The 23392-nt window shown below is 33.1% G+C and overlaps 1 protein-coding gene across 1 annotated transcript in view; it reads left to right on the top strand.

The window, feature by feature from the left end:
- LOC127857392 (protocadherin Fat 4-like) overlaps window positions 1-23392 on the top strand; it is a 54086-nt gene that overhangs the window by 14080 nt on the left and 16614 nt on the right. Inside the window, exons 13-52 of the mRNA XM_052393788.1 lie at window positions 184-310; window positions 583-707; window positions 1123-1284; window positions 1675-1845; window positions 2317-2481; window positions 2777-2923; window positions 3276-3494; window positions 5200-5379; window positions 5813-5980; window positions 6216-6344; window positions 6759-6909; window positions 7152-7378; window positions 7642-7878; window positions 8150-8314; window positions 8497-8665; window positions 8860-9008; window positions 9262-9393; window positions 9623-9946; window positions 10384-10536; window positions 11062-11217; window positions 11457-11624; window positions 12016-12180; window positions 12415-12561; window positions 12942-13095; window positions 13763-13983; window positions 14176-14412; window positions 14772-14945; window positions 15155-15472; window positions 15662-15811; window positions 16020-16271; window positions 16539-16712; window positions 17408-17571; window positions 17733-17964; window positions 18285-18398; window positions 20024-20095; window positions 20871-21056; window positions 21387-21557; window positions 21948-22107; window positions 22579-22703; window positions 22997-23299. Of these exons, the coding sequence (XP_052249748.1) occupies window positions 184-310; window positions 583-707; window positions 1123-1284; window positions 1675-1845; window positions 2317-2481; window positions 2777-2923; window positions 3276-3494; window positions 5200-5379; window positions 5813-5980; window positions 6216-6344; window positions 6759-6909; window positions 7152-7378; window positions 7642-7878; window positions 8150-8314; window positions 8497-8665; window positions 8860-9008; window positions 9262-9393; window positions 9623-9946; window positions 10384-10536; window positions 11062-11217; window positions 11457-11624; window positions 12016-12180; window positions 12415-12561; window positions 12942-13095; window positions 13763-13983; window positions 14176-14412; window positions 14772-14945; window positions 15155-15472; window positions 15662-15811; window positions 16020-16271; window positions 16539-16712; window positions 17408-17571; window positions 17733-17964; window positions 18285-18398; window positions 20024-20095; window positions 20871-21056; window positions 21387-21557; window positions 21948-22107; window positions 22579-22703; window positions 22997-23299 (7143 nt within the window). The remainder of the gene's footprint in view (window positions 1-183; window positions 311-582; window positions 708-1122; window positions 1285-1674; window positions 1846-2316; window positions 2482-2776; window positions 2924-3275; window positions 3495-5199; window positions 5380-5812; window positions 5981-6215; window positions 6345-6758; window positions 6910-7151; window positions 7379-7641; window positions 7879-8149; window positions 8315-8496; window positions 8666-8859; window positions 9009-9261; window positions 9394-9622; window positions 9947-10383; window positions 10537-11061; window positions 11218-11456; window positions 11625-12015; window positions 12181-12414; window positions 12562-12941; window positions 13096-13762; window positions 13984-14175; window positions 14413-14771; window positions 14946-15154; window positions 15473-15661; window positions 15812-16019; window positions 16272-16538; window positions 16713-17407; window positions 17572-17732; window positions 17965-18284; window positions 18399-20023; window positions 20096-20870; window positions 21057-21386; window positions 21558-21947; window positions 22108-22578; window positions 22704-22996; window positions 23300-23392) is intronic.

Here is a 23392-nt window from a genome sequence, read left to right as displayed (position 1 = left end):
AGGTACCATGTTACATTGAAATTAGAAGGCACATGGTTCCTTTTTGCCCCAATAGGGCGAACTCTTGTTGTAATCAGCACGATACATACGGCACAAATTAAGAACAACGATGATGATCTTTGTGGTAATCACCTTGGTATCTCGTTTTATCTTTTCTTTTGTGTGTGTGTATAACTCTTGTAGGTATCGTCTCAAATCACGCTGAAAGTTGGGAATGTCAATGAAGCCCCGCGTGAAATGCAAATGACAGCGCTGAATGGGATACATCAGTTTCCTAACAACCAACCAATTGTGTTTGAGAACGCAATCGGTATGCGAAACATAGGTGAAATTTTCGAATGTGCATTATTTACAAATACAAACACTAGTATAATTTGATCAGGAATTTTGTCGGTTAATAGTGCATGCAATAATCTTAATTAACATCAAACCTTTTACAGTATAACGACCGTGTCTTGAATCTTCGGTAAACCAGTTTGAAAATGCATATTTCAATTAGATTTATACATGTATATCTGCATATCTCGATAGTATTTTGTAAATTGGAGTGTTGCAAAGTGCATTCAATTGCTAATATTGCAGGTGTTTTGGGAACATTGTCGGCAATGGACATTGACATGGGTGATAATCTGAAGCTTGAAATATTCGCTGATGCTGATGTGTCAGCACACATAGCCCTTGGTCGACAAAACTGCGTTACGCTAATGGTTAATACATTTCTTAAATTAGCGCTTGAGATTGTTAATCTACTAGGACATAAAGATCTTCATGGAACACTGTTAGGTTTATATATTTATTCTTTGATATGTGTGACAAATTTGTTTCACATTTACAATTGAACACGCGTTAATACTTTTATCATAAAGATTTTTTAAGTAAATGTATATATGGCTTATTTTATTAACCTTAGTACATGATTTAAACATAAATTAAAAGTCGGATTTATCGAATCTTCGTTTATGGTTAAACTGTTCGGTAATATTTTGTAAACCGCGTTCAGTATGCCGCGTTCGCCTTTAAGCGTTCCCTTTTTTCTTTGTTACATTGTGTAACAAATTTAAATTTTAACACAGCTTTGTCAAATGTATATCGATGCCAAAATGTTTAGAATGTTCTTTTCAGGAATTAGACGTTTACTGTACTGTTCCAATACAAATAACTAAGCAGTTTGACTTTGAAAAGATGCAGTCGTTTACATTAAACGCTTCAGCGTCGGATAAGTCCGGTCTCCAGGTCAAACGTGCTTTCACTGTCAACGTTGTAGACGTCAACGACGTTCCCACGGTAACACAATATAGGCCTTATGTTGGTTGCATGTATTTTCTGAGCGAATTCATTTTGCTCTCTTTCTACAATAAAATTGTGTCCATGACCCTTTAAAATGGTAAAAGTACAAAAAATATAACAAAATAAATAAATATCATAGTCAAATTATTAATACGGCAAGGACCACTAAGCATGTAATACTTTTGTTAATATGGTAATAAATGTTAACATGGATAATGTGATGTATTTATTTAGTGAATAAATTTAATAAGATATACTTACACGTGGTAAGAGAATGTAACTTAAAAATTATTTCTTGAATATTATTGTTAATTTGAAGTGAAAACAAAAACTTGTTTAACACTTAACAAAAATTCTTTTGATGGAGGGTTGGACACCATATTTCAGGCATTGACGATAGGTAATAAAACAACGAACGCTGTTAACGTGACGGAGAACTCCCGGGACGCTGTCGTTGGTGATCTCGGAGTTGTAGATGACGACAAACAGGACACCCACGTGTTTGAGTTGAGCCAAGCATCTGCTGGACAATTTATTATCATCGGAAATAAATTAAAGGTACAACTTTGTTAATGTAAGGATATTGATTTGTGTTTCTATTGTCAGAGCTTTATATGCAATCGGAGGTGACATTTTTCTCGTTTTTGTGCGTGTTTCAACTGGATGAGATCTAGATAATAAACTTGGAAAGGCATTTGAAGTATTTAGATAACAGCAAGCATTCAGACATCTATTCTCCGAACAGTTATCTTAACAAATTTTATTTTCCATAGTTTTTAAATATAAGACAACCATATTCATCCAAATGTACACAGTACTTCTAAAGCAGGTTTTCTTCATGATGAAAATCAACATTCAGAATAGAAATCAATATTGTTTTCGATCCGATATAAAGAAATCATCAATAAGAAAACGAGACAGGAACGAAAGCTTTGACACAATTTTATTTGTTCATATAATTTATCTGAACTAAGTCCGTTTTGTTTTCTTAAATTCTCGTATAGTTCTATCATTTTATTTGTTATCTAGATACTAAGTACCGCGAGGATCGACTTTGAACTTGTCAACCGATACGATGTGTTTGTCCGGATTACCGATAATGCGGTCCCAGAACAGATGGTAGTTTTTCCGTTGGTAATTTATGTGGTAGATGTAAATGAAAAGCCGTCGACGACTTCGATTACAAATACTGTGGTAAGTGATTCACGACTTTGTGAAGTGTTAAGTAGTCTTTAATGAAGATGCAAGCATGTATTTAAATATATTATATTACTTACAAAAGTTACGCTGAACGATTTCTGTATGAAGAATAAATATATCATATTCACGTGAACGATAAAGAGTTAAGCAAAGAGTAAACGAAACTAATCGAATTGAATTTCCAGTTAAAAAAATGGTTTTGTATCGTTATTCAATTCTTAAATCTCTTTAATCTGAGACATTTATTAAAATATCTACATATATCTATATGTGTCTGTTGAATGCGTAGATTGAGGAGAATAGTCCGGAAGGCACTCTTGTCGGCGAGTTGAGCACTGAAGACCCAGACAATGTCAAGGACACAAAACAAACATTCACGTATACCTTACCTGATGATGCCCGTGGGCGGTTTAAAATCGATGGAAATAAGCTGCTGGTTTGTAGTTGCATTTTTATAAAGCACAGACGCACACTTGTTTGTGCAGATTTACTTGTAGAAAAATGTTCAAACCTAAAGTAGTTCAAACAGAATATCACGTGCATACATTTTAGGCTGATAATTAAATCCTTAGTTTGTTTATTGCGAAACTGACGAATTAGGAACATGGAAATATTTCAACTATTTACTTTTTCAGGTTTGCATTCTTGAAAACATTCATCAATTAGACGTTGATATGCATCAGGAGCATTTGTGAATAAATAAATGGCACATTGTTAAATAAAAACTGAAAAATATTGAATCTTAAGTAAATGCAGTTTTTGTGTGCTTCAATTCTGTCATTATATAGGTGAAAGAATCCGCGTTTATATGCGGTACAAGCGCGTGTAAGCTGGACTACGAACAAGATCGATTTTTGACAGTTACCGTACTCACACTTGACAGCGGATTTCCGAGGCAACAGAGGACTGACGTCTTCACTATCCTGCTTCTGGACGTTAATGATCCGCCAACAAATATTAAGTTGGACCTGGATGTGATAAAGGAAAACCAGCCTGTTGGGACAGTTGTAGGTATAGCCAAACATTTAACACTATAAGTTATCATTAGATTTTTAATCTGACAATAATACAATTGGTTTGTTGCGTGCTGCACTTTGTTGGTATTGCTGCATGAATGTGGCAGAATTTTCTATAAATATGATTGTGATCGTGAAAAATTAATACTGCACGCTATGAGTAGTGAACACTTGCTCGATGTTTTAATGTGATTTAATTTTTATTAATAGGAACAAAGTCACTATTCGGTATTTATGAAATAATACGGATTCGAAAATTATAAACCAAACTCCTGGTTATTTTTTTGTGTATGGCGAACGTTCATGTTTACTCCATTCAGTTAGGCAATCTTAAAAAAATCATAAAAAATATTTTAAGGAAACCTAAATGCGGTAGACGAAGATAGTGTTGCCGATCTTACATTTTCATTGCTTGACCAAACGTAGCCGTCTTCGAAATTCTGGACGGTAACAAGCTGGCCACGAAGCAACCGCTGGATTTCGAAAAGCTGAGAAGCTACAGGATTAGAATAAAAGTTGTAGACACAAGTACACCGCCTGGAGTGGTAATACAAGTCCCATAATTATGTATTCACTGTACATATCGTATTCGACTTAATAAACGCAACCAACCAGGGTCTTTTTTTGCAAAACAACGAGTGTTTTTGGTACGGAATAATCAATAATCAATGAAAGCCTTGCTTGTAACGGACAAACGTCGATCTTTTAAATAAGTATATATTTACAGAAATGCTAAACATTATTAACCCGTTCACAATATGTATGACTGCAAAATTGTTCAAGCAGATCTAGACAATATTATACTGTTGTGGTGTCTCTTTAAGCGTTAAGCAACCAGAAACACAATTGTGTAATACATACAACAATGTAATTGAATAACAAGTGTACTTGTCTGTTTGCCGGTGTGTATAGAGATTTGAGCAAAACTTATATATATTTTTATACCGTCATAGAATGAAGATGTCATCAGAGTATACGTTCTGGACGAGAAGGAAAAACCAGTATTTGCCGTTAAATATGACTCGATTTCAATTGCCGAGAATACAGCCGTATCAATTCCTGCGTCAATTTTTGAAGTGTCAGACCCTGATCGTGGTGCAAAACTAACAGCACATTTGGTGGACCCATCAGAAATGTTCATTTTCAGCGACCTCGTCTGTACAACTGTGGTATGCACACGCTAGCACATTTTGTTTGGGCTGTGTTTTTGTTTCGAAATTATTATATGTTTTAATCAAAAACCTAAGTTTCTTTTTAATAACGGGTTATTTATTGAAGGCATTGTCTGGGTCCACGAGATGCAACTTCAGTATCCTAGCAGTGAGGGAACTGAATGCTGCTGTTCGCAGTCTTTACAATGTAACAATGAGTATAACTGACGAATCTGGACTATCATCAACTACGAATATGATTATACATATCACAGATGTCAATCAAAAGCCGAGTGTAAGTAACATATTCCATGATAGATATATAACATATATTTAATATTGCTCGATGAGTGATCAGACATTTCTTTGCAATAAAGAGTTATGAATTTTGCGTACATCCCATCGAACGGTCATTTAATTAGTATTATTCAACATGCTTAGTCTGCTATGCAATTTATAATTTTGTTTTATTTGAATCCGTATTATAGTATGCATCGAAATATATTACACCCGAAAAGGGAATGAAATTATCAAATGTTTTTCAGGACATTTTGATAGATGACAAAAACTTAGACAAACTTCACATTCCTGAAAACACAAAGAACTTAGCTGTTGGATCTTTGAAGGCCGTTGATAAGGACGCTGGGCAGAATTACACCTTTGCTATCGAGCATTCATCTGCATTGGTTAATGGCTATTTTAATGTAACGAAAAACGTGTTATGGGTAAGATAGAAATTAAATTTAATAACATAGATGTACATAGTATTTTGATAGAAGAGACAGCATTTCTAGCATGGTTATAAGCCATGTTTACACTTGATTTAACTTATTGTAAATAATTAATTGAAATCTTTCACTTTTTCATGTAATGACAGTTTCGAAGCAGTTTCAGTATTCATTTTACAATCGTGTAGTTTTACCATTCAAATGTCAAAATAAAATATGGTGCCAAGACGTTTAAACAATCAAACTAAGCTTATGTCGTTAATGATGTAATATTGTGCTGATTTGTGTGTGTTCTTTTTTGTATAGTGACTTGGACATATGACTTAAATTAAAGAATTACAGATTGTGAAAGATTATGCTTCAGAAATTTTACTATTCCTAGAAATCAATATTACTGCTGAAATTATCTTCAATGATGTCAATATTCCAGGTGACACAGGTGGCAAACTTAAACTACGAAGCCCGTTTAGAAAACTTAACGATTACCTTGGTTGTGACAGATGATGGCTGGCCATCCTCGACGTATTCTAAGATATTTACAATAATCGTTGACGATGTAAATGAGCCGGCTACGAGTCTGTCAATAAATGCGACTTCGGTAAAATCAATAAATTATTTTGTGATTTGAAAAGCATACATGAATATTAAAAAAATATTTATGGTCTAAAACAACTTTCATTTGTATTATAATACGTATTGATACGACATAGCTTAAGTTCAACAAGCGAATAACGTCTTACCTGACTAAATAAGAAAATATATATTTGATTTCACTGCGGTAAAAATAGATTCCTTAATTGCTTGATATACTGTGCATTTTCTTTATAATGCAGGTAAATGAAAATAGTCCAAAAGGGACTGTGGTTGCATCTTTGTCTACGGTAGATGAAGATATGCAGCAGACACATTCTTACAGGACAGTCGGGGATGAAACATTTATAACAGATGGGAACAAGTTACTGGTAATTTCCTTATTTATTGTTATATATGTTTAATAATTTGTATTGTACGACACGCACATTTATTAGAAAACAACAATTCATACTTTAAACGAACATTTTACTCTACACTTATATTGCACATATCCTAGCGATACCAGTTTCCGATAATTTAACAATAAAACTCACCTTTAAAAGTTTTCTTATTCTTATTTAGATAGCATTTGAAGGAAAAACAAAACATAACAGTGCGAAGTGGTTATGAAAACGAATAACTTTTGTACTTCTTTTTCGTACGACGACGTCTGTAAGAAAAAGGAAACAAAACAAACCAGACAAACACTAACACATTGTAATTTATATAATGTAGCAAATAGTGTGTAACTAGTGAACTCATGATAAAATGATAAAATTTAAAGCTCAACTGAACTATTTTAGGTAAGAGGCATTCTTGATTTTGAAGCCAAAAGCCAATATTTGCTAAATGTGGAAGTAACAGATAACGGATCACCGCCCAGCTCAGCGATATTAAGTCTTACACTTTTAGTGAATGACTTGAACGAAGCACCAAGGACTATTTCAATATCTGGTCAGTTGAGTTTAATTATATTAATTCTCTAACGCGTTGTTTTGTGTTTTCGGTATCACACGTGCATTAGTTACCTGGAAACATTTTGGTCACCAGAAGATCCTCGTATATACACGGATCTTTATTAAATGCATTTCAATTTTAGTTTAAAAGTCTCATTTTGCCTCATAGAAACAACAACAACAACAAACAACAAAACAAACAAAAATCCAGACTGTTGAGCATTTTGTATGTTATTACAGGAAATAGAATTATCCGAAATTCAGCTGCTGGAACGCTTATTGGAACACTATCTGTTGATGACAAAGATACTAACCAAACACACACGTTTCAAATGACCCACCCAAACAGTGTGGTCAATGTGTCAAATCATGGACAAGTGACACTGCTCGGTGATTCTATCATCTCGATTGGTGATGTTATTAATATTTCTGTGGTGGCGTCAGACGATGGAATACCTCCACTTTCGGTAGGTCGTTGAAATAAGTAATACATGTATATGGTTATGCAAAAAACTCAAAACATGTTTCGTTTCTTTTAGAACTTTATCTTGATTACAATAAGTTTTTAAAAATATGTTATGGTCACCAGAAACAGTTTTTGGCTTTGTATATAATATATGCTTCGAACAATTATAATAGAAAATGAGATAACTTATCGATCAGTTGTAAAGTAGCTAACTTCTTTATACATTTTTGGGAGTATGTTGCGTTTACGATAATATGTTTTCAGATACAGAAAAACATTACGTTGAATGTGGTCGGGAAAGACATTATTCAATTAAGAATAACATCTGAAAATGCAAATCGACCATTTGAAGAAAATAAAATTGAACTTGATGAAAATGTGGAAACGGGAACGAAGGTTGCATATGTAATTCTTTCATTGAATGGAAACAACAGAGATATGAAGCTTAAAGTACTTCATGGTGCTGAGGTCTTTGGAATCGCAAACTTTTTATGCAACCAGGTACGAACATTGCAATTACTCGTTAAAAACGTATTTTATTGATACGCATTTTGAATGTTAGATATCAATTTTGAACATTAAGCTTGATATAAAGGTAAAATGTATAGTATGTTCCAAACTTTGTCAATTTCCTTTATAAGTAGTTTGTCTGTTGAAAAAATATTTCAATGAAAAAAGTTAACACAAATACTTAAAAAAAATCTACATTTTTTATAACGAACTTTAATAAACAAATTGTTTTGTTGTAAATGCACACGCATCCATTTTTAAGGTTAATACTGTTACTACATGCACGTGTGACATTGTGAGCGTTGGTGATATTAACTACGAACGGAGGCCGTTCATCGATTTGGAACTAGAAACCCTCTTAGATGGACAACGGAACGGGGTCATTACAATCCGAGCAACTGTCTTCGACAAAAACGATCCACCAACTGTAAGCGTTAATTTAAATAATTATTCAAATCGGTCGACGATAATTAAATTCTTTTCTGTTTAATTTTCTGTATTATAATTTGGATTAGTGTGTATTGTTGACACCTGTTTGAATACCAGCATACCTGTAAATACAATAAACGTGTCATTAATATTCCATTAAATTTTGTTTGTTTGCACCAGGCTCTTAGATTTAGTTCCGATGAAATAAATGTCAGAGAGAACTCGCAAGATGAATTTCTTGGAAAATTTGTTTGCAACGACGAGGACGATGTCGACACTCACGTGTTCACAATTACTGGAAGTAGTCAGTTTATCGTCGAAAGTGGCGGAGTTTTAAAGTCGACAAAAGGTATTAGGTATTGCAGTTATTCTTTAAATTAGAAATATTTGAAGTTATTGATAAGTTATACTACAATAGCTAATGATTTATTTCTGAATTTACGACACGTTTGTTTTTTATTCGAATTCGATGAGTAAAATTGAGTATGTTGAACTTTTGCGAACATCTAAGTGTTCTTTTGCCTAATGTGTAGTTTATTTCAGATTCAAAAATTGATTTTGAAACGGGTTCAGAGTTCACGATTAACGTACTGGTTGCTGATTCTGCAAATTCTACCATTTCTAAAGATTTTACCATAAATGTCATTGATCAAAACGAGTTACCAGCACAACTAACAATATCCAACAACAAGGTAACACCCATAGATTTATAAAGAATAAGACATAACATATATTTTTTACTTTAAAGAAAATCACTTATTCTATTATCGAATGTTTTAATTTGTAAAGCTGAGCGTGTTTTTTGTCATTTAATTTAAAGATTACGGGTAAAATAATATCGTTTTACCAGTTTGACATGAATAATTTTATCAAATGTGTAGTTAAGATTAAAATCTGTTTTAACTTTTTATGTTGTAATACACTGTAATCGTTGTACATTAAAAGGTGGATGAAATGAGTGCATACAATACAACTATCGGGAAACTCACTGCGGTAGATGTGGATGTTGCAAAGAATCACTCTTTTGAATTACTGGATGGTTTTGATGCTTTTGCTATCGACGGAGATTTGTTAAAAGTATGTTAAGGTTTGATTTTGACATACGATAAAGGTGGACTAATCTATAGACGTTATTACGTAGTCAACACTTCCATTACGTTAATAATACACGCAGTTGTAATCATTTTTTGAATTGTATTTATTCGTCGACGGTTTGTGTAATGACTTTTAAAGGTGTACTTATTGACAATGTATGTACATTAAATTGTACTATTAAGGACGCCACTTTGGCATGCTTGCTTTTTAGGTGAGGAGCAACTGTTCATCAACTCAAGGTTGTAAAATAGATTACGAAACAAGGAATCGTTACAATCTTCCGATTAAAGTCGTTGACAATGGAACCCCATTGCTGGAAAAGATTTTTGTTTTGGACGTTGATGTCGTTGACGTAAATGATCCGCCTAAGGAAATAATCCTCAGCTCGTATATTGCTGAGGAGAATGTAAAGACGGGCTACCAACTCGCATCGATAGTTGGAATAGATGTAGGACGCTGGACAAACTCTTACATTTACCACGAACTCAAGCCGATTTTAAAATTGTTGCAATGGACTTGTTACTGCAGTCCCACTTGATTATGAGACCAGAAATTTGTATCAGTTGTTTATAACAGCATACGATAATGGAATTCCGTCAAAATCGGTAATTTTAAAAAACAAAAATATAAACTATATAATTCTTTGCTTATATAATAAACCAATGTTAATTCTTTTCAGGGCTTTATATTTAGATAAATGCCGCGTTGGTTTATATACACCACCAAGGAACCAAATAGCTACAATAAAAAAATAAAACATAAAACTTGGATCATAATCTATTATGTAAACCCCTTGGCATCGATTGCTTGGTCATTTCTGAACACTCGAAATATCCAAATGGTGTAATTCATAAAAGACTATGTTTTCTTTCAAGTTAACACAGCAAATTTCCATAAACATTACTGATGTCAATGAAGCGCCGAACTCCATGAAAATTGCACCAACTGCGGAAAGTAATATCCAGTTTGCAGACGACCAACCGAATGTGGACAGAGAATCTTCCGGCGCTCACCTCCATTGGGCGTGTTATTGCTACTGACGAGGACAATGAAGACACTGTCGACTTTGTTGTTTTGACGAACGATGTTGTGATAAAAAACCAACAGTGTATACCTACTACGAAGGTTCGGATAAAGTCTTCATTTCATTATCCTTATTCATCTTTGTATATTTAAGTGGGAAAAAAACCCTCAGACTTAATGACATGAAACATTATGTGCGCTAGAGCAAATAACAGAGGATATTTGTTGATTTTTGTAGATTCTCGATTTCAATTCATGATTGATCATAGAAAGTTCATATTTTTTCTTGCGGTGCATGAGCCAATACATATCGATAATTTTACGCACACCAACGATTTTTATTTTATTTAATGCTTTTTACACCGTTTTATGAGTTCAGGGAGCGAATTTCTCTAGAATAATAACGTCATGCAGTAACAAATAGACGTAAACAATACCAAAGATTAGCACTGTTATTTTGTATGATTGAAACATTAATATATCGTTGTTTAATCATTGATAGTTTCATGGTTACCACTGCATGCCTTAATTAGGATGTAATCAATAAAACGATAGAATGTTGTAATAATTGAAACATTATTTTGAATATGTTGATAAATATAAATATAAGTTTGAAGATTGTTTCAGGGAGTACGATGTTCCGGTGATCTTCGTGCAGGGGTCGCATACGATTTTGAAGAAATGTCACAAATAAGTTTTGAATTAATTGCAACTGATTCCAAAGGCGTTCAGTTACGAAAGAATATAACATTAATGATTGTTGACGCTAACGATATTCCAACAGTAAGTTTTTTTTTTTAACTTGCTTTGGTGGTCAAATTATGGGCAGTAAACATTTTAGAATTTTGAAATGAAACACATGACATTTGTCATTGCATTAGTGTCACACACCGAACTTTTAATCTAGGACGAGTGTTCTTTTATTTAAATGCAATGAAGCGTCTTATTGACTTTTGCTGGCAAAACGCATGTATCGTATACGTTGTTTTGTATTCTAAATATAATTGCTTTGTCTAATTTAGGCTTTATTACTGAACAACAAAAATTCTTCAGCTGTAACTGTTCAAGAGAACACACGAGACCAAACGCTTGGGGTCCTTTCAGTTACTGACAGAGATAAAGGGCAGTCGTATATTTTCACAATAGTTGAAGGGTATTCAGCGTTTTACGTTTCGGGAAACGAACTACGGGTATGTTTATGTTATAACTGTATTTTGAAGGATTCTAGGCAAGGTTAAGATACTTTTATTATTGACATTATGTGAACCCTAAACGATTGCTCGTTTACGTCATTATTTTATTTTTGTTAATGCCTTAAGCTAATTTTAGATGTTTGGCAAGTATATATACACATAATTAATGTCAAGCTGGGTAATGATCTGTAAGGCCATTATCTTTAGATCAATTTGATTATTCATTTATTTTGAAATGCAGGTACTTATAACACTGTGCTAGTCATTTAAACGACTTGTTTGTGTGGATACTTGCAAAGCATCATCATTCATGTACATAAAATAGCTTTATTAATTACTGCGTAAATGATGACTGATTAATTTGTGTTATGCTGTGGTTATTTTACAGGTAACTAGTGCTGCGAACCTGGATTTTGAGGAGCAATCTTTTTATACAATCTATGTGAACGTAACCGATAACGGTGTACCAACGCAAACCTTTCAACAGCGATATGAAATTAGAATATCTGATGTAAATGAAGCGCCAACTGGCTTGCATCTGAACATCAGCGAGGTAAGCTTTCATTGGTTTTATGCTTTTTTGTAAGCATAAGTCATGTATTCGTTGAAGATTTTATTATTTACCTGAGTTATTGCATATTTACCCTATTGCATCATTGAAACTCATTAAAACAATGTAAGCCTGTTCGCGTTACTTAAAGTGGTATTTTGCAACAGAACTAACAATAAGATTTAGGTTAGTTATGCCGTGCTGTAACGATGAACATTTGACCAAAATTGGTTTAAGGTTCCAGAAAACACCAAGCCGAACCATTGTATTGGCGAGTTCATGGTTACCGATCCTGACAACAAATTTACGAAACAGCAGGCGTTTACGTTTAAACTACTTGATGCCAATGTCAGTCAATTCTATATTGAAAGCAATCTTTTAAAGGTAAGCCAATTATAACAAATATACCATTTTTTACAACTAGAAACTTGAATATATCTGATGAATATCGATATAAGAATATTGATTATTAATATACCTTAAAAAGTTACGTAATATAAACGACAAAACACCAATCTCAAATCATGATCTAATGACAAATATTTTGGAATATTGTGTGAACAATACATATGTCATTTAAATTGACTGAATGAAATGTCGCTATGGTATGGTAAGGTTTAATTGTATCAAAATTGTTTGATGCGATTCAAACAAACTGAGTTATGTTCACGAACAATGCAAAAAATTCATACTATAAGCTTCAAACAAACACAGTTTACAATATAACATTTACAAATTTACAATGTAAAATATATTTTTTACAGACTGGACAGTCGTCATTGGATTTTGAAAAACAGCACACATACACCGTACCTGTCCTCGTTGTTGACAATGGCGTACCACCACTCTCGTCGACGTTTACAGTTTCAGTCTACGTCAAGGACGTTAATGAACCACCTGAACAATTGCGTTTTACAGGTTGTTTCACTTATTAAATTATCGTTAAGAAGATATGTCAACAGAACCGCATTAACTTATATGCACACGTAACAATACGCAAAAAGGTTACTGCTGTTTTCAACGTACTGTTCAGCTTTGATAAGAAAATGGAGATTCATTTCGTGTCTTTGCTGTATTTTTATGAATCAATTGCAGTGTTAAATCAACTTATTATAACTGGCATTTAATCGCAATTCTTTTTAATAAAAATACATGATATTTTTTAATTAGTGTGTTGTAACATCTGTTAAGTATCGTGTAAGTTAAATAGTCATTACCCTTTAAACATTAATGCTATGGCACTCTCATTAAGTTATGTACCTTTGAAACAGAGTTTGTTTCACTTTAAAATATTCAGTTTTTGTTCGCTTAATTGCGATATTGGCGACATGGTTCGTGTAATATTTGACAAGTACCATGACAAAACATCATTTTATAATAAAAATGTCATTGCTTATTCGAAATAGCATGGTGTTTAAACACTGTAATTTGTCTACATTTTCCATTTATGTTTTATAGAACATCAACAAACATAAACATTATTCAATCAAATTCCGCCGACGTTAGAATCTTCCAAGGAAATCGCAGTTTTTACTTATGAATTGTTGAACGGCTCGAATGCATCTTAAGATATTATTTTTCAAAGGCACTGCTGTAAAAGAGAACACACCTGTGGGAACTGTAATTGGCAAGGTATCCGCACGAGATTCTGATGTCGGCCAGACTCTGTTGTTCTCAACAAATGATGCCAGCACATTGTCTGTAAACGGCACTGATATAATTGTCAACGGGAATATAGATTTCGAGTCAAAAGCAATGATATCGTTTACAATTTCTGCTACGGATAATGGAAGTCCACCTCTATCAGTATGTATAACTAGAATATTTTCGAACTTAAGTTAATACACTCTCTACAATCGTTCGATTTAAAGTCATTTCGTTGGGTAACATAAATCTATAATACAAAGTATTTTAGAGCTATAAACGGGTATGTCCAGATAAACAAAGAATATGTTTCACATTTATTGATGCATATTTATTAAACAAAATATTTTGCAGGTATCGGAAAATTACTCTTTGGTTGTGTTGGATGTAAATGAAAGGCCAAGCGCAATAACGTTGATAGATCTACCGATTTTACTTGAAAATACTACAATTGGGTCTGCCGTCTGTCGTCTGAATATAGCTGATGAAGATGTCAACGAACGTTTAGGCTTGGAAATAACCACTGGAATGGATGTGTTCAAGATTCAAGGATTGAATTGCAGCATGAGCCCTTTGCGTTCTATTAGAACTGTATGTATATAAGAAAGATTTAACTATAAAATGGCTTAACGTTTAAAGTTCCATGTACAAGTAAAAGTTTCATCATCATGCGTGGATTTGTTTATATTTATCTTCTCTATGAAATTCTTTGTTTATGGCAAGTTACCATTTTACCACCAATCCTTAACTGGGCATGAGCACATGACAAACACAAACGCAAATTGTTTAAATCTGAGATTACCACCTTGGAACGGTCATTGCAAATCATAACATTGAATGTAATGACAAACGTAATGTAGCATGGCGTTGCGTAATTGTAATTTTCATAAGATTTTATTGAAGCTTTAGCTTCTGTGCATATTCCCATCTAATATTGACATGTTTTACAGGGATCAATGATTAACGGAACACTTTGTACAGCAAGCATACTATTAAACAAGAAACTTGACTATGAAACATCAAAAAGTCCAATTGTGCTGCGCACAAAGGCATCAGACAAAGGGTCGCTCTTTGCAACGGGGGAATTCAAGTTCACACTAATGAATTCCAACGAACCACCATATGTAAGTTCCATTCTGTACACGAATACGTATACTTCAGTGTATGCAAACTAGTTATACATGCGTATGTCTTAATACATATAGTTTTAAAAGCTTCAAGTATTGCTGATTGCTCCATTTGTTTGTCTTCACTGGGAAATACAATTGTACGTCTTTTATAGTATTTGGAAATGTATGAATCTAATGAATGCATTTTAAATTATATTGCTCAGGACATCATTCTTGATACGGCAGTTAAAGAAGTCCCTGAAAACACCCCAAATTTCGTCATAGGAACTTTTGTAACCAAGGACGAAGATGTTGGAGACAAGCACAAATATCAAATACTGACGAATTGGGAATTCTTCACGACGGTGGGAAATAAACTGATCGTAAAAGCCGGCTTAGACTACGAAACCAAACGAAGTTACAATGTCACTGTCCGATCGACGGACAGTGGAGAAATACCATTATCTTTGACAAAAACATTTACAATAGAAGTAAAAGATTTGAATGAAAAACCAAGCAACATTGTTTTAACAAGTTCAGAGGTAAACGTTTAATGTGTTTGTAATTATGGAAAGTGGGTATAATTAATTGCTTTTACATGTTTTCCAGCGTACCTTTGAATTATTTCTTTGCACAGCTTATAAATGACGTATTTTACAATATTACTCCGCCTTCATATACATACTCATTCTTATTATCATACAACCGTTTTGTTTTATATTATAATCTAGCTTCAACGCGATGCTGTTCCAGGAAGTATCGTTAACATCGTCACGGTTGAAGACCCAGACAATTTGAAACGTCCAGGTTTTCAAACGCATAACTGTACACTCACTCCGTCCGATGTACTGGCTATTGCTCAAGGTGAAATGACCATTAAGGTAAACCGATGATGTATTTAATTGAATATTGAATATTGAACACATATTTTTGTATCTTAATTATATCTCATCAATATACAATTTGGTTTACATTGTGATTGTGAATGGTTTCGGTGAGGATACTTATTGATATTGATATTTCCTTAATGTTTCGTCTCAGGTCAGAAGCACTTATTGATATTGATATTTCCTTAATGTTTCGTCTCAGGTCAGAAGCACTATTCCCAAAGAGGCGTCATCACTTGTTGTAACTATCACGTGTACAGATACTGGAGTACCTTCCATGTATATAAACCAAACATTGACTAAACGCATTGTTGACAGGGTAAAACCTCCAAAGAATCTGTTATTTACCAGCAAAAACGGTGGGCATGACATCACAGTGGATGAAAATGCACCGACTATTGATCTAGGACAACTCTCTGTTATAAATCAACTCACCAAAGAAGTTATAGACGGGGTAACACATATAGAAATGTATATATTTGGCTCGCATTTTATATAATTAAATCATATACTGTGAACAAATATATTATTATCTTTTTATTACTGATAATGTACTTCCTGCTGTTACTTTTAAACTACACCGCATGTATAAATTGTACAACTTTGTGTTTTGTACAACAGGTACTAACAATTTGCATGGGATAATTGTAATAAAACACCATTGTATAATAATTATAAGTTTAAACAAGTCATTATTTGATAAAAGTGTATTTTTTAATAGGTATACACTTTTGCACTGGAGGAAGCGTCGAAAGATTACCTTAGTTTGACAGAAAGGACTCTACGATTGACAAAGCCTCTGGATTTTGAAACTCAGTCTACCAAGTCCTTCCGTGTTAATGTAAATGGATCAGACACGTTTGGCGACGCAGTTAATATCACCCACATATTTACGGTACGAATTGATATTATATTACAGACGTACGTTATTCCATATGGAAATGAATAGCATCAAATGAACATGTTTTTTTATTTTAAAGTTGCCGCTTTAAAACTTAAAAAAGAACTCATGTTTTAATTTGCAAGAATCGTTTTATTTGAAATAAGTACACACTATTGTAAACTATGTTTGATTGTTTCGTTATTTTACTTCTTGAAGCCCAGGCATCAGAAATATTATAGTTAGTAATGTAACCAAGGGCGTATATATCATGTTTTATGTTCGAACTTTTCATCTCAGTCATTTGTAAAAGTTTTGCCAAAATTTTGATCTTATATTACAGACGTATGTTATTCCATATTGAAATGAATAGCACCGAATAAACAGCATATTTTTTATTTAAAAGTTGCCGATTTATAAATTAAAAAAGAACTCATGTTTTAATTTGCAAGAATCGTTTGATTTGAAATTAGTTCACACTATTGTAAACAATGTTTGATTTTTTCGTTATTTTACTTCTTGAAGCCCAGGCATCAGAAACTATTATAGTTAGTAATGTAACCAAGGGCGTATATATCATGTTTTATGTTCGAACTTTTCATCTCTGTCATTTGTAAAAATTTTGCCAAAACTTTAACAAATGATGTGCTTTCGACATGCAGTTATTGTATTAGCAATTGTGTTCATAATTGTAATTTTTTCCAACTCAGATAAACGTTGTAGATATAAATGAAGCACCATTTGGTATCGATTTGCGAGGGAAGCTGAGTGTGAAAGAAAACTCTCCCGAGGGTGCGGTAGTCGGCACGCTTTTTACGCACGACTCGGAGGATTACCAGACATATACATACACGATCTTAGGAGTGCAGTATGGGTAATTATTTTATTTGTTAATGTCTTTCAGATCGTGCCTTTAAGCTGCTTCTGGAATTTCGGTCAATGTTTTGAACCGTAAGACAAACTCTACGAGCGCAGCGAAAATAGTGTTAACGGCAACGGATTTTTTTTGTATTAGTGATAGTGTTAATGTTACAGGATTGCTGCAAACGAAACCGACACAGTGATGATCGATGCTTTTAAAATCGAAGGCAATATGTTGAAAGTTGGCGCGTCACGCTACTTGGACTACGAACAATCGCCTGTGGTTGCGGTCTACATGGAGACTGTTGACTCCGGAGAACCTCCATTGACGTATAGAAGTGTGGTCCTACTTCGCATCGACAACGATAACGATCCACCGACTGAAATAAGGCTTTCACACAATGAAGTAATTAATTTTTACGAGGCCGGTTGTTACATTTACATGGCACATGCGATATATGTGCATGCACCGATTTTGGTCTTGTCTTTAAATACTTCATTAAAATGAGAACTTGTGGTGATGAAAGAACACTTAAGTTTTATTAATATATGGTTCATTATAGGAATGCCGATACAAATTGTAATACAGAATGTAGCCATAATCGTAAAAGATCGATTGCAATTTGAATACATTTCTTCTCATTAAAACCTTTGTAAACGTTAATAAATTGATGTCATGTTACACAATGCGTACACAATATTTGTTGTGTTGTTTTTCATCTTAAGGTTACTGAGAACAGTAAAACTGGCACGTTTGTGGGAGAACTTATTGTAAATGATGAGGATATCGATCAGCAACAGGCCTGCGAAATAGTGAACGTTGTCGACGTACCGTTTCGTGTAAGTAGCTTATAACCAGGTGCTCTGTCAATAAGAACACACGAATAATTGGCGTGTGTAGTCCTTATGCATATGTACACCTGGGGTGGTATTCCAGAAACAACTTAAGTTAAATTTTATTTATATCCTTAAATTGGAAATTTTTCTTAAGTTTTTCATTTCATACTGCAATAGTTAGGCATCGAAAATTACATCAAAATAACATCATTATGTCAATGTTATTTGAGGAATACCAAAACATTGTAATTTTGAACTTAAGGTAGCGCACCTCTAATGGGCACATATCCAAATATAATTTAATTAATTATTTTCCTAATCAGCATCATTTCACTGAACTACATGCAAATTTGTAGGTAGGCTTTCCATGCTTTTAAAAAAAATATACCGATTTTTTCAAAACCACTCTCACGCTCGGCTTTTGTCCAGTTTATTTTCACCCCTGGGGTATATAAACGTTCCATAATGCATTCAGATTTCCAAATATGGGCATGCAGTTGGTGTGTACAGATGCAGTAAAGGTGTTTAAAGTTTAAATAAGATGAAATAAGTATTGTTTTACAGACATTTATTTTTTACAATTTGTTATCTATTGAATAGCGCCATGAAATGTAAGTGATTTCAGCCAAGTAAAAATTTGGTCGGTTAAAAACAAAGTGTCATAAAATTCAAAATAGTATCATTTAAGTTATATTTTAAACTAATTTTTTTTAGAAACACTATATACAGCAAAAATACCAAGAAATAGACAGATTTACCGTTTACTTTTTGAAATAAAAATAAAAATGCAACATGCATCATTCGTATTTTCAGCAGTAAATTACCCAATTTAGCCATAACGTTGTTTTAATTTTAAAAATTAAAGGATGTTCTTACAATTTTCAACATATTTGACAATAAACATAGCTTATATGCTATATTAAATCAAATTACGTTAGAAAAGAAATGAAACGCGTCGCAAAAAATATGCGATGTCGGCAGGATTCGCATCTGCGCGGGAAGATCCCAAAAGATTTCTAGTCCATCGCCTTAACCACTCGGCCACGACAACTTCACATCGTTGCAACCTTAAATTAGATATCCATAAGTAAACAGGTAAAAAGGTTCGTCGATCTTTGAAGAAATCGCGAAATCGTATTTTTCAGATGATAATTGGAGCAAAGTCAATATTTATAGTGAAAATAATGTATTCTAAATGAATTAGGTGAACACATATCAAAATTCTAAGTTTGAAATAAATAAAATGCATCTCTCGGAAATAACCGATCATTTAAGATCGGCAATAATCGTAAAATAAATCGCGGGAAATCATTAGAGGTGCGCTACCTTAAGTGAAAATATTTAAGAAATGACTTAAGATGTTTCTGGAATACGACCCCTGGACGTGTTGATGTATTAAGACTTTTACATATTTTCTTAAGAAAAATATTTCGGAGATAATATTAGAGGAAAAGTGTCAACATATATTAAACTATTAAGCGAGTAAACAGCTTAAGAACACAAATATCTATAAAGATTTAATGGAATAAGTTTATGGAATTATGGCATATGTTTTCGGAATTGTAAACACTTGTCTTGTATACCGATAATACTTGTTAAAAACACTGTTGTTTCTATTTATTTCAAAGGTTGTGGAGTCCACCAAATTGGTGGTTGCTGGAACAATTGACTACGAAATGCATAACTCGCTAAACATGGAGGTAAAGGCGATCTCTTTCTTTTCATTTATTACCTTTATTTTTCATTTCAATTCACACGTTTTCAACATAATTGATATATAAAGGATCTGGCACGAGTTGTCATATCATACCATATTTTATGAAACTAGTTCAGGAATTTTGTTAGAACTTAAGAGAGCCTTGGGCGAGCTTACTAACGAATTTCTTGGACGAGTTTAATAAAATATAAAATAAAATGACAACGAGTGTCAGATCTTTTTTATCACGTGCTTTTAAATGAGCAAATAAAATAAATATTTACGCAAAATAATGATAAATCCCTTATGTTGTTTGTATTTCGTGACGTCATTTGTCGTTGCAACGTCATTTCAGCAAAATATCAAAATGAGATTGGTCAATCGAACGAAAATAAGCCAATGAAAATGCTTAAACAGTTTATTACAATTGTGTAAGATAAAAATATTCGTAATGATTGTATTACATGGGAAACATGGTATGGCATGTGATAAATTTGTTTTCGCCAATAATACTAGATTAATTGAATCTAATTTTGGAACTTATATTATACGAAGTCAATATTTAATTACACATTACGTACAAGTGTAACGATACGATATCACACGGCGTTGATTGGTCAATTGATATCACACGGCGTTGATTGGTTAATTGATACGCCAATCGGTTATATTGTAAGAATTAAGGCTTCATTCGGAAAATGATTTGATTCACAGTCTTCAATAACCATCATGTATTTACAACAATAAATGTCAGCCGTTCTTTCTTTCACATTTTATAGGTGAAATGCGGAGACATTATCCTTGATGGCACACACCTGCATTTCACAAAGACTTTAGCAGTTTTAGTGTTGAATGTCAACGAACCGCCAGAAAATATTTCTCTGTCAAATGCTGCAATTGACGAGGGTAATACTGTGGGTCAGTTGATTGGAGAAATAACGGCTACTGATTTGGATAGTGCAAATGTAAGCTTTAAAAAAACACGGAACGTGTATCAACTCAATAAGTTTTCGTAGATTGGATTTATAATAATTTAACAATCTGTGTGATCTTTATGATATTGTGTAACTTATGATGTGTGTAATTATTAAGTAGAGAGTTCGGTCATATATAGATCTAATAATTATCAAACTAATGTTCAGTGTTTCAGAAAAATCAACCATTGGATAATAATTGTCTCCCCCCCCCAAAAAAAAAAATTAAAAATAAAATGATTAGACCTTGCTTGAAGCAAATTAATAACAAACCAAAACATAACAAGAACAACCTTCTAAAAATGTATTGTTGTTCTATAGCTGACGTTCACAATTGTCCAAGACAATATTGGAACTCCATTCCAAATAAAAGGAACGTCTACGCTTATTGCCAACATGGTATTTGATTTTGAAACAAAAGCAAGCTACAATATTAGCATCACAGTGACTGACGAGCAGGGGTTTTTTAATACAAGGAGGTTTGAAATTATGGTATGTATATACTTAATTGTGTAATTTATTAAATAAAATGTCGAATTTTATAAGAAACAAACACGTACAATACAAAACTAAAATGTAATATTCATTAAGTAAGATTTTTATATCAAGTATTTATTCTTGAAAATGTATGTCGTTATTGATATTTTACTAGTCTCGCGTGATTGTTACAATAAATAGAACATGTGATAGTTAAAACATATTTAGTAGCATAAAATTCTGTAAGCAATAACAACCGAAAGTATGCGTCTATTACGAACAACATTTGATGCGGTACAATATAATAGAGCACAGTCGGGTTCTAAATCGGATCACATCTATTATATATTGCAAATTGATTCTATTTGAAATCATACGCAACCAATCATGTATACATGTTTTAAGGTTCGCGATATTAATGAACCACCCACGGCCATTCATCTAGACAAAAATACCATATCAGAAAATACGCAAACAGGGGCACTAATTGGAACATTCACAACAGAAGACTCTGATATTGGACAAAAATTTGTTTATACGCTCGACGGCCAGACACACATGAATGGTAAGGCATTTTGAAGTTTTCCGGTCATCAAATAAAACCCTTGCTCTAAACAAAAACTATTTTACTGAGTTAATAGCGCATTGACATCACCAAATATAAATGGAATGGTCCAGGTAATTATTGTTTACGTATATGACCAAGTTTTATCACAAATAAAAACAAATATAGAACATAAATACGAACTTTTATAAAATATTTAAGCATATATGTATTATCTGTTTAACATACACATATTTCTTTCAAATAAACATAAGTTAATATTCAGTAATAATAATTTTTACAAAATATGTAGAAAGTTGCCGCATATATAGGAATTTTACCAAATAAAAATTACTTTATTGAACATATATAAATATATAGAATAGTACAACAAAACTTTCGCGAATATGCAAAGTTTGCCATGCCAAAGAATTGACCTCTTTGGCGTAAAATTATATTAAATTAGTGTATTATTATTTATATGCGTATAAGGCCTACTTGAAATCAGAGGATCAAAGTTGTATGTTGGAAGCAAACAACTAGACTTCGAAACTAAACCTGAAATTCCAATAACCGTGATATCAACGGACAACGGGATCCCTTCAAAGTTCAGAGCGGTATACGTCTTTGCCATTCTCGTCATAATCGTCTTCCTCGTTTTTGTCATTGTCTTTTCATTCTCCATATTGCTTTGAAAATTTAAATCGTTTACAGTAAATGTTATGTTACCATATTTTACTTATGTGCAGAACAATTTTTCAGTAATTTTTGCCTAAATCTTAATTAATTACAGCAGATATATATTTTGTTCCCTTTTTTATACATATTTATGCGTGGATATGATAAGCAGGGCGTGTAAACAAATAAGGACAGTGTGATGTTTTAAATAATTAATGCTTCTATTGTCTAGGCAAACTTTTCAATAGTAGTTACGGACGCAAATGATCCGCCGGCGGAAATAATTGTTCATCAGTTTGGAACGATTCCTGAGGACACAGCCATTCAAACTGCCATCGTCACTCTTGAAATAGATGACCCTGATTCAGGTCAGAAACACTCATGTTTCTTGAAGGATGGCAACAATTTCTTAACGGTCAATATTCGCCTTGATGGTAAAGTCGATCTTATTTTGACATCAGAGTTGGACTTTGAGACGCTCGATAACTTGAAGGTATCCATCGTGTGCACAGATGGCGAGTTCGAAATAGAAAAGGTAACATAATACACTTCCATATTTTTTTTCAATAATGTATTTTACTATAACATCGTATATTACTTTTCTAACAAAGAGTTTTTCCAATATATT

The sequence above is a fragment of the Dreissena polymorpha genome, chromosome 14 (genome assembly GCF_020536995.1).
Source record: "Dreissena polymorpha isolate Duluth1 chromosome 14, UMN_Dpol_1.0, whole genome shotgun sequence".
NCBI lineage: Eukaryota > Metazoa > Mollusca > Bivalvia > Myida > Dreissenidae > Dreissena > Dreissena polymorpha.
The sequence above is the reverse complement of the archived record's forward strand: the minus strand, read 5'-3'. Positions and strand labels throughout refer to the sequence as shown.